The 12703-nt window shown below is 34.0% G+C and overlaps 1 protein-coding gene across 1 annotated transcript; it reads left to right on the forward strand.

The window, feature by feature from the left end:
* Positions 1-736: 736 nt before the first annotated feature.
* On the forward strand, positions 737-1360 carry LOC120189928. Its single transcript, XM_039193053.1, has 2 exons — positions 737-1017; positions 1132-1360. The coding sequence occupies exons 1-2, from the start codon at positions 737-739 to the stop codon at positions 1358-1360; spliced, it is 510 nt and encodes a 169-aa protein (XP_039048984.1).
* Positions 1361-12703: the final 11343 nt, after the last annotated feature.

The raw sequence follows: 12703 nt of genomic DNA on the forward strand, positions 1-12703 counted from the left end.
TGAAGAAAATAAAGATTTTGAAGTTAAGCATGATGGGAATTTGTATTATAGAGGGAGGCTAGTGATTCCAAATGATGAGGAATTGAAGAATTACATGTTGAAAGAAGCTCACTGTAGTCTGTTGACGATGCACCCTAGTGGGAACAAGATGTATATGGATCTCAATAGTCGTTATTGGTGGTCGGGAATGAAAAGAAGCATTATGGAATTTGTGTCCAAATGTTTAACATGTCAGTAAGTCAAAGCTGACCATCAAGTCCCTTTAGGATTGTTGCAACCAATCTCCATTCCTTAGTTAAAATGGGAGAATGTGACCATGGATTTTGTGACAAGGTTACCTTTAAATCCGAATAAAAGAGATTCGATTTGGGTGATACTTGATTAATTGACTAAGTCAGCGCATTTCATTCCAGTACAAGTTGATTTCTCTATGGACAAGTTTGTTGAATTGTACCTCAAGGAAATTATTTGATTACATGGTGTACCTATTTCAATTGTTTCTGATCAAGATCCCTGATTCACATCGAGATTTTGGAAGACTTTACAAGGAGCTTTAGGAACTCGATTAAACTTTAGTACAACCTTCCATCCTTAGACAGATGGACAATCTGAAAGAATTATTCAGATTCTGGAAGACATGCTAAGAGCTTGTGTAATCGAGTTTAAAGGGTCTTGGGAGAAGTATTTACCACTTGCCGAATTTTCTTACAACAATAGTTATCAGTCAAGTAATAAGATGGCTCCCTATGAGACTTTATATAGAAGGAAGTGTCGTACACCATTGAATTGGTACAAGCTCAAGGATCGGGAAGTTTTGGGTCCCAAATTGATTAAGCAAGTAGAGGAAAAAGTTCAAGTGATTCAGCACAGTCTTAAAGTGGCATCCGATAGACAGAAGTCGTATGCTGATCATAAGAGGAAAGAGATTGAATTCCAAGTTAGAGATAAAGTATTCCTGAAAGTATCTTCGTGGAAGAAAGTATTACGTTTTGGCGGGAAAGGGAAGCTGATTCCAAGGTTCATTGGGCCATATGAGATTGTTAAGAGAGTAGGACCAGTGGCATATCAGTTAGCCTTGCCACCGGAAATGGAAAAGATTCATTATGTTTTCCATGTTTCCATGCTTCAAAGATATAGATCTGATCCCTCTCATATTGTTGCACCAAAAGAAATCGAAGTCCAATCTGATTTAATCTATGAGGAAGAATCGATGAAAATATTGGCATATGAGGTTAAACAATTACGAAATAAGAATATTCCATTGGTCAAAGTTTTATGGAGGAATCATAAAGTAGAAGAAGGAACCCAGGAACGTGAAAAAGATATGTATAAACAATATCCCTACCATTTTGTGCAGTGAAAATTTGAGGACAAATTTTCTTAAGGGGGATATTTGTAACATCCCAAACAATGGGTTAGTGACCAATTTGTAAGATTTTAAAATTTTGTGATCAAAATAGATAAATTGAAAAGTTCATGGATCTATTTGAAATATCTTTGTGTAGGATTGAATAGCAAAGATTCAATAAGAGAAGGCGAAAATGGTCTTTTGGAAAGAAAAAGAATTTAAAATTCATTCTTCTAGATATTTAAGTAAAGAAGAGGGAGAGAAAGAAGTATTTGGAGAAAGTGCTTATTCCTTCTTCCTACAGCCGTGAACCCCATTTTAGATGGTGAGTTCTTATAAGTTGGTTATTTCTTAAAATTTATTTTTGGTTTATGCTCTTTGGGTGATACATAAGTTTAAGGAAAGCTTAAGATTTCTTAAAACCAAAAGATGAAGGAGTTATGAATGATTAAGAGTAAGGGGTTTTGAGTAAATTGTTGAGAAATAGTTAGTAAATGAGTTTTGAAATAAAATTTGACTTGTCATGTGCTGGAATAAGAAATCTAAAGTGTTAGAAAAGGATAAGAACGATGTTGATAAGTTGGTATGATTTTTGGTTCTAAGTGTTCTATGAGAATATTTGGATGTTAGAGTGTGTTAAAGTGTTTTAAGTTAATCTTAATAAGTATGCTATAGTTTAAAGGTTTGAAAGGAGTTAAAAGTAAGGGTTATGGCTGGATTTGGAGAAAATTTGAAATGGAAAGGAGATATCTAGGCAAGGGGTATTGGTATTGCATGAACAGTACATATACTCCAAAGAAAAAAGTAGGTGATGTTTGGGTTGGGTATCGATACTGGATGAATAGTATCGATACCAGAAAGCAAAAGTGGATAAATTCTTTAAAGAGTATCGATATTGAAGGGGCAATATCGATACCAAGGGTACCGATACCATTATGTAAGTACTGATATCATTTTTAGAAATGGAATTCGAGGACCAAAAAAGGCTATCGATACTGAAGTATAATATCGATACCACAGTAGGGAAGTATCGGTACTGTACCTTGAGTACCAATATTATTCAAAGTGGAAATGTGTGTTCAATAGTTCTTTTAGTTTAGGTTATTGATGATTGATTCATAATGCTTAGAATTTCGATATTCGTATTGAATGTATATTTTTGTAGATATCGAACATAAGCAAGTTCCAGAATAGTCAACGAGTTAAGATCGATCAAGAGAGAGATAAAGAGTTATAGGAGTTGATTGGACTAAGTGAGGCTAATGTGAGTGCATGTTACTATAACATATGATTATATGGAAATTAGACGCGCGATGAGTCTTTTTCCCATGTTTTATTTTCATGATTGCATGAATACTAAAATGTGATTAATATGGTTTCTATGCATACTTAAGTACATGCATATTTATATATGTTACTTGCAATGTTATACACGAGTTATTTAATATATGTTAGTCTAGGTGTTACATGAACTATATGGATAAATGAGTTTAAGATGTAAGCTATGTGTTTACATGAACTAATGGTATAAGTTATGTGACATGACCTACGTGTTTAATTGACTATGTGAAACAAGTTATCAAATATGATGTATATGGTAAAGCCCATAGTCTATGATATGAGAATTGAGGGTATAATTGGTATACCAATAGTCGATGGTTCTACGCGGTCCTCTGGGACAATTTTACGTGGTCCTTTGGGACATTTCTACGTGATCCTTCAAGACATCTATGTGGTCCTTCAGGACATACTATGTGGCACTTCGGTACATTTCTATGAGGTACTTCGATGCAATTTATAATAGCTGTGGTGACAGCATTTGTGCACAACCTCAATGCACTCACATATCTTTAGTTCTCAGTAATGTACCATGAGCTAATAAAAGATATCAAATATATTAATAATGCATAATGTGATAAATTATTGTTGGAATAAGTGCTTAATAATATTTATATTCTTGTTTATTTCATATATGATATATTAGGTAATTAGTAAAAGTATGTGATTGTATGTGTCATGAGTTCATTTATGTATTATATGCCTCACTAAGTCTATGAGTTAGTGTGTGAGTGTTTTCACATGTAGGTTCAAAGAAATCAGAAGATCCAAGCTAGGACCAATCGACATGATAGTATCGATCAGTTGAAGATCATATCAGAATTGATTTAAGTCGTATATATTTTGTTATATGTTATTTTGTTGGCATGTAAAGGGAAAGTTTAAATCAAACATGCTCTGATCGGTTTTGTAAACCTTTTTGATTATATTTATGTAAATTATTTAATTTTATTGTAATAAAAATTTGATTTTTAATCTATCTTGTAAAAGCAAATATTTGTTAAAAGTTAATGTAACATCTCGGATTCTGGATACGGGTCGGGGGTGTTACACTTTTAACATGAAATAGTGAGTAACAAAGTGAGCTTTGGAAAGTTCAATAATACAGAACTACAAAGTGATGCTGAAGGACATACAAATAATAGGTAAGCATAAAACTTCCTTATTAATTCAGACATCTACAGATTTTATGTTAAGCTGAGGTCCCACTGATATCTAAGGTAGTAAAAGACAGAAATCTTTCAGTTCAAAGTAAAACTTCAAAGGACTAGATTTAGGATATCAGAATAGGGTGTCCAGTGTTCCCACAAAACCATTGAAAATGTACATATCTTTTTGAAACAATAACTGTTTAAAATGTATTTTTCAAAAACCATAGTAAAACCCTAGGCCCAAAGGGCGTAGGTGCCAACCTAAGAGAGCACCTTGGGTCCATAAGGTCTTACCCTAGCCGAAGTGTAGGTGCCCACATGAGGGGAGTGCCCTTAGTCCAATAAGGACTTACCCAATGCACATAGCAGAGGAGCCACCCTAAGGGAGTGTCTTAGGGTCCATAAGGTCTTACCACTAGGCCCAGAAGCACACCCAAGAGTCACCTTAGGTCCATAAGGAATTATCAGTTGGTGTTGAACCTATATAAGGAATTACCAGTAGTGGTTGAACCTGCCAGAGTCCCAGAGTATGCCGTATAAAAATAATTTCAGTCAGTAAATAGAGATATCAAAAATTAGAGCATAGATCAAAACAAAAATCAGATATCAAACTGTATTTCAGATAACATAGACATACTTTTAAAATCAAAGAAAACATCCATGTGATCAGGGAACACACTAGAGGTTCCAGATATTATTTGGAGATGATTGGTATTTATCAGATAGAGAGTTATGAAACTTCTATAAACTGATTAAATTTAGAAATGAGATCCCCATAATAGGGTTTGATAGTTGAAAAATTCATCAATTATTTAAAACATGATTTAATAGGATCATACAATATTCAAATATTTTTCGGAGGCACTATGAAATTAGAAAGGTATTTAGAATCCTATGCATCAGAGTTACTTGTGTTTTCATATATGACAAGAGTGATATTATTATTCAAGAAATCAAAGGCATTTTGGACATTAGGTTCTTGGAGAATTCTTAGTGAATTGATTTAATAACAGCGAAATGAAGATTCAGGGCATTTAAGATTTGTGTCGATCTATCGGAATATCGAGTTAACTCGAACTGTACAAATCCCAACAATGATACCTGTCAACCGGTCAAAACGTTTCACTTCAAGGGTATTCACTCTTTAATATAGATAACTCTTGTCAATTGATCATCTTCAGAATCATTGTTGAATTGATCTTATGGATACGAACATATATTCTGATGGTCTTTATTTCATTTCTACATTATAACGATATCAGAAATGTCGACATACTTGATTTGTGGTTAAAAACCCATATAGACGGTACAACATATAAAATCATCAGTGTTTCCAGACTTATCCAAGTTATTCACTTAATTCAACGTCATTGGGGTACTTAAATCAATTCGTATTCATGTTTATCCAGGTCACTTCAGAGTTTCTAGAGTAATTCTTTTTTTAACAATTCGAACATGTACAATACTTCCATTCAATTCAACTTTGTCATTTCGATCAATTCAGACATGTAAGACACTTTTGGTAATTTAACCTCCGGGTGTTCACTCAAGAATTAGAATTTTAAGTCATTTACCATCTCAAGGATCATGATCGATTAACATGATAATTTTCACTTTCTGGGAAAATCCTTATCTTTTATATAACACCAATATTTTCGTAGTTTCTTATTCAAGTATTTCCGACATTTAACCTATAATGAGGTTAATCAGAATTTACGAGTCCTGAGATTGATTGATTTACTAATTAATTCACTGAACTTAGATTTGTTTCCGATTGGTTAACCAAATTCTTTTACGAGTCGTCAAAGCCTTATATAGTTTTCTGTCTTTATTCCAATTTCCGTTTGAGTCCAATGATAGTTAAGTACACCTCATGGACCAATTATTTACATTCATGCATTTACCAATTACCAAGGTGTTTCGAAAAGCATAAAAAATGTAGTAGAGTATTACCTCAATTTCCATGCTACACTGATTGATAATTTAAACTCCATTCAATCACTCTCGAACTTGAATTCAATGTCCAATAATTTCTTGGATACATACCAACCGAATTTACGTTAGAAACTGAACTTAATTGAGAAAACAAATTGAATTCAAAGACAAAACATTGAAAAACAGATTACCGAGTGTGAATTTGGAAAAACGAACTTCGAATTCGGACTCAGAACGTCGAAAAACATAAAATAAGACTTTTCAAAATATTTTACCTTTTTTGTCAAAGTCAAAGTCAACGGTCAGACTGGTCAACTGGTTAGGTCAAAGTCAACGGGTTGGGTCGGGTTGGGTTGACTCGGTTGGGGTCAGATAGACTCGGTTCAGACCAGGTTGGGCCAGTTTAGACCCGTCAAGACCGGCTGAATCAGTTCTAGAAGGTTTCCAAGGTAGGCAAAAGAAGCCCACGTGCACGCGGAGGCGGCGACGGGCTTGTGGTGATCGACCGATTACTACACTAACATTTTCACACCAAAATAAACCATATCAGTACCAATAATCAACTAAAACCAAGCCAAAACAGATAAAAATAAATAACTGAACTATATTGGGCTTACCCAAGCCGACGATGGAGGATTCAATGGCGAAAAGGGACTAGAGGGGTCGGGTTTTGGTTGAAATCGTCTGCGGTGTGCAATGGTGGCTGGCGTGAGGCAGAAAGGTGGCTAGAATGATCGGAAATAAGGAAAATCAAGGCGAAAACTTTGGGTTTTGACGAAGTTTCCAAATGTCCGATCTCGCTGAATGACGTCCGATCTCGGTAAGGAGTAAGAGGGCTTTTAGTTTGGGAGAGGTGGTGATTCGACTACTCGGGGTGGTGACAACCACCGATGGTCGGGTGACCAAATCGGAAAAGGACGACGGGCGGGTTTTCACAACTCTCACAACGAACAATATCGATATGAGTGATCTAAGGGTCGGGGTTTGGTCTGGGTGGGACACTGGTTCGATTGGTGGTGATGGCATACACTGGTGACGGCTGGACGGTAGACAATCGTGCGACTTGGTTGGTGGGGGTTAGGGTTTAGGGTCTACAAATTTAGGAGAAATTTTTGGAAAAATATTTAGGGTTTTTTCGGGTTTATTATTCAATACCTAGGAAAAATGGAAAAATCCAGGTTAAGTCCCTGAACTTCCATAGTTTTCAAAACTAAGATACAGGTTTCTATAACTTGTAATTTAATTCTTAAAATTACTTAAACTAATAAAATCTAGCCCCTAAATTGGGTGTCAGATTCGTGTAATATACGTATTGGGTTTGCTAGTGATGGTTTCAATCCTTTTAGTAATATGAGCACTAGTTATAGCATGTAACTCGTTATTCTACTTCCTTATAATTTTCCATCTTGGAAATGTATGAAAGTGTCATTTTTGTTTCTGTCCACTTTAATTCCAGGTAAGAATTTTCCTAGTAATAATATTGATGTTTATTTACAACCTTTAATAGATAAATTGAAAGATTTATAGGAGAATGGTGTTGAAACATATGATGCATATAGTAATAAAAAGTTTCAATTGCATACTGCATTGTTATGGACTATAAATAATTTTCTCGCTTATGGTATGCTATCTGGGTGGAGTACAAAAGAAAAGTTGACATGTCTTGTTTGCAACAAGTGGACATATTTTGTTACTTTGAATAAATGGCAGAAACAATGTTACATGGGTCATCGTAGATACTTGGATAAAACACATCCATGGACAAAAAGTAAGAAATTTAGCTGTAAGCCATAGTATAGAGATAAGCCTCTAGAATTATCCAGAGATGACATAGTTGAACAAAAAAAGTTCATTTCTATGAGTTTTGAGATGTTACATAATAATAGAAAGTGAAAACAAACAAATGAAGAGTTGAACTAAACTAAAAGAAGCACCTTTTTTTACCTTTCGTATTGGAAAACCTTAAAATTACACCATAATTTGGATGTGATGCATATTGAGAAAAATATTTGTGAAAACATTTTGGGGACATTTATGAATATTGATAGAAAGACAAAGCATAAAGTTAAGAGTCTTTTGGATTTAGAAGAAATTAGCATTAGAAAAGAGTTCACTTAAACCATAATGGTGATAGGTTAGTAATGCCTATAGCATGCTACACATTGTCATTATTAGTTTGAAAAAAGTTTTGTGAATGGCTTAGAACAATTAACTTTCCTTACAGCTATTGTTCAAACTTATATCAATGTGTAAATGTTAATGATGGCAAGTTGTTTGGAATGAAAAACCATGATTATCATGTTTTTATTCGACGAGTCTTTCTGGCAGCAACATATGGTTATCTACCAAAGGATCTATAGACAGTGTTGTCTGAGTTGAGTTCTATTTTCAGAGATTTATGTTCAAAGACAGTTCAAAAAGACAAGTTATATAAGCTGCAACGTGACATAGATCTAATTTTGTGTAAGCTCGAAATCACATACCCTCCGTCATTTTTTGTGGTTATGTTACACTTGTCTATTCACTAACCCATTAGGTTGAGTTAGGCGATCTCACTATCAATGGATGTATTTTTTTGAAAGGTAATATAAAATTTATACTTTAACCTTTTATTTATGTTCATTCATCGTTATGTATTCACGTTTTATTTTTTGTAAATAGGTTCCTAGGTACACTGAAAAACTCTGTGGGATAAAGCTCGCCCTGAAAGTTCCATTGATGAAGAGTATGTGAATAAAGAGTTTCTTAATTTTTGTTATATGTACTTTCATGGAGTTGAAATGAGATATAACATATTAGAAAGAAACTTTGACAAAGATCAAATAATGGTTGATAATGAGTATTATATTTTCTCACAAAAAGCAAGAACTTAAAGTAAGTTATTTTTTTCATTAAAGTATATGTAAACTTTAAATATTCTTATGCTATAATATTTATTAATTATAATATTTTTTTAAAAAATATATAGGATGCATATAGAGGAAATTTAGAAACAAGGGAATGATGACTTGCAACAAAGACATCAAGTTGAATTTTCCTCTTGGTTAAAATGATATGTAAGTGTTTTTCAATTGATATAATATATGTTAATAAAAAATATATTTAATAATTGGATTTTTCAAACTTATTTTCACATGTTATTAAGTTGCATTTAGATAATTCACTTGAATCGAACAATCATCTATATGTATTAGGTATTGGTCGTGATACAAGTGTCAGCCGTTATATTGGTATAATCGTGAATGGAGTTAGGTTTCATACTATCAAGCATGTATCTAGTCGTCGTGCTCAAAATAGTGATGTTTCAGTGAATAAGATTCATAATTCAAAAGAAACTGATTTTTATGGTTAGTAAATTGATATTATTGAGCTTGATTATTGTAACGGGAATATAGCTTTTATATTTGAGTGAGTGGTGGAATGTTGGTGACAAGAAAAATGGCATAAGAATAAATGGAAACTTAATAAGTGTGAATGTTTGTCGAAAATGGTATACATGTGATTGTTTTATCTTAGCTACTCAAGTGGAGTAGGTTTTTTACATAGATGATGTAAAAAATTGGAGAAAGACAAATCCCATACATATATACAATGTTCTAGAAGTTGAAGGAAATGAAACTGACGTAGCTCCTAATCATGACCCATATCAGCAATTTGAACCTGATTTCAACGATGTTAATCAGATTAATATTGAAAGCAAAGGATCGTTGAATCAAGAAACTAAAATTGATGAGACTGATTCTAGTCATCTGTCTTCAAAGAGTGGACCCATTTCAAATAAAAAAATAATTCATACCAGTTTATTTGATGAAGATGATGATAATGATGATGATGATGATGATGATGATGATATCATTATTAATTACTTAGATGATGATAGTGATGATGATGGTAGTGGTAGTGTCGACAGTCATTTTCGTACTAATTTGATTTCAATATAATATTATAATTATGTTATTTTATATTATATTATTATAATTATTTTTTACAATTTTACAGGCCTGAATGGAAAATAGATTTAGCCCAATGCCCGATTACAACCTGAAACCCATATTACAAGTAAATCTCAGCAGACTAGGACCAAGTTCATGCCCAAACTTGACCTGAATAGTCCAACATGCCCAAGGAGAAAACCTCAAATGTTGCTAGGGTTTTCACATAGGTTCCAGTGCCGCACATAACCTAGTCATCCGATCCAGACACATATCTAACGGTCACCAGTGCAACCAGTAAACCCCTAGGGTACTCATTGTAACCCTAGGGCTATTCTGGTGCCGCCATAGAAGTGATGATGCCTCCGTCGCCAAACGCTCCAACCAGTACATGCCACGGTGCTGCCATATCCTCTCCAGATCGAAGCAATCTGAGTGCATTAAATTCACTCAGCCTCTCCACCGTATAACTCACCATCCCTAGGGTGAGTCACCACCGTAGCTCCGGTGACTCACCGGGGTACAGCCTTTTAACCAGTCCAAAGGGAGCTTCGAAAACCCCTATAAATAGCGTGAACCTGTAAACGAACAAGAAGAGACATGAAAGCAAACACAACAAGTACCCAATACACAAAATTAGAAAATAGAGTGAAGGAAGAAAAGCCTTACCATCATCGGAGCACCTACGCGCCTCCACGGGCCACCGGAGAAGACGAAACGTCGAAGGTATAAACCTTATATATGCTTTGATTTAGGGTTATTTAGGGTAAACAGCGTTCAGTTTAGGCTTTAGGGTAAAAAAAGAAATTTTTGGGTATTTTTATGTTTTCCAGCCACCGTAGGTGGTGGCCGACAGCGGTGGCTATCGGCGGCGCATGATTGCCGGTCGGTGACCGATCTTTCTCAGGCTAGGAAACTAGAGAGAATCGAGAGAATTCTCTCGGTTAGAGAGAAAAAAGATGAGAGGAAAATGAGGCTTAAGGCCTCATTAGGCCTAATAAGGGCCTATATATATCCCTCCCTGAACGACGTCGTTTTGGGGAGGGACCTGCGTGTAAATTCGGGTATGGACAAATTACACTCGCGGTCCTTGTAACCTTATAATTGTTTATTTTAGTCATTAAAAAGTATGTTTTATACATTTCAGTTTTATCCTTTAATTTTAATTAATTTTATTTTAGTCTCGAACCTTAAATAAATACATTCAAGGTAAAATTACATATTTAGTCCTTTAAATTTTAATTATTTATATTTACGTCCTATATTAGTAAATTAGGGTAAATTATATAATTAATACATAATTTTGATATTATTTTAAATTAGATTGATTAATTTTACCATTATATATTTTAATCACTATTTATTATATTAATTAGGATATTAATATATTAAGTTAATTTTACAATATGTTATTATAATATAATATTATAGGACTAGTAAATATTATTTAGTATTTATCTATATTAAATTGTTTGTAAATTAAGAACAAATTTTTAATTTATCGCAAAGACGCTAATTAATAAATACAGGTACCAATTTTGGGCGTTATGGGGGTGCTAATCCTTCCCATACGTAACCGACTCTCGAACTCATTTTTCTGGTAAGTAGACCCGAGTTATATTATTTTAATATTATTCTTTGGTATTTTATTAAAATAATATGGCATTTTGGTGACCAGTCTCACCAAATTAAAAGATTGGTGGATGCTCTACAACTTGGTGTTTCATCTGATTCAATGAAGATAAGCACTTACTTTTTCGAGACTAGTTACACTCTTTGAGGTGTACTATTTGTACTCTCCGTCGTCGGGAAGAGAAACGTCTCGATAGCTTGACGACTCCACTAGGGATAAAAAAAAGAGTCCAACCAACAATTTATTAATTAGTTGTCTTTGTAGTAAATAATAAATTTGTTTTAAGTTTGTTATAATTATTTTTTTATTATTTTACTAATTTTTATTTTTATGTGTATACAGATTTAATTTTGTGTCTTTAGAATAGAATAATAGGCTATACATTATTTCATCCTTTTTATGCTTTTCCTCACCCACTGTGCACTGCATTCATGACATGAGCTAAAACCCCGCTCTTATCATGTTTAAGTGAGTGAGAAACTACTCTCTCGTGTGGTTTTTACCTTCGTATGGGATAAGGGACCATTCTTTGAGCTCACACCTTATGTTCCTCGTGTGGTTTTCACCTCCGTATGGACATAAGGAAGTGTGTTCCTTCGAATTGAACTGGATCCGAAAATCTGTAATGGACCAGGATTGAGGGCTTAGCAGTTCAAGGGGACACCAACAATGGAGCATTTGTTAACCCTTTTACCCTAGAGCCAAAACCCAACATATAATAAACTTAGGACTCAAGTCTAGGCAAAACAACCCTAATAAGTATTTTAAGATTAGCACACAAGGAAAAGCTGTCTTGATCACTTAATTGTTACTTTGTTTAAATAAATACATGCGAACTAGAAATCATGCGGTTAGGCTTGTTATTCTGAATAAAGCATAGAACTAGATAGTATGAAATTAGGTTTTTAATTACTCTTAATTAATTTTCATGCTACATTTTCATTTCTGCATTTTGCATTTTCATATCATGGTGTTGATTCATGACTAATTTCATATAGAAAGATGGAAATATGGAACAAAGAGTCCAATATGAAGTAGAAGACAATGCAATTGTTTTATTATGGTTTGAGCAGTCTTAACTTATCAAGGGAAATAGTCTATCACTTGGATACGTGTCAGATTTGGTCAAATATACACATATCAACGTTCGACAAAATAACCTGGGTGAGTTGAAAGAAATATGGGAAAAATGGGAAGCATCGGACAAGAAGTTATTTTATCAACTATATGGTGACATTGCTTATCTTTTGGACATTCCTATTGAATGACATATGTTCAGAGCTCTATCATAGTTTTGGAACCCTGCCTACAGTTGCTTCACCTTTAGCAAAGTAGATTTGACACCTACTATAGAGGAATATCGAGC

Source organism: Hibiscus syriacus, unplaced genomic scaffold, assembly GCF_006381635.1.
Source record: "Hibiscus syriacus cultivar Baekdansim isolate YM2019G1 unplaced genomic scaffold, ASM638163v2 tig00116961_pilon, whole genome shotgun sequence".
Lineage (NCBI taxonomy): Eukaryota > Viridiplantae > Streptophyta > Magnoliopsida > Malvales > Malvaceae > Hibiscus > Hibiscus syriacus.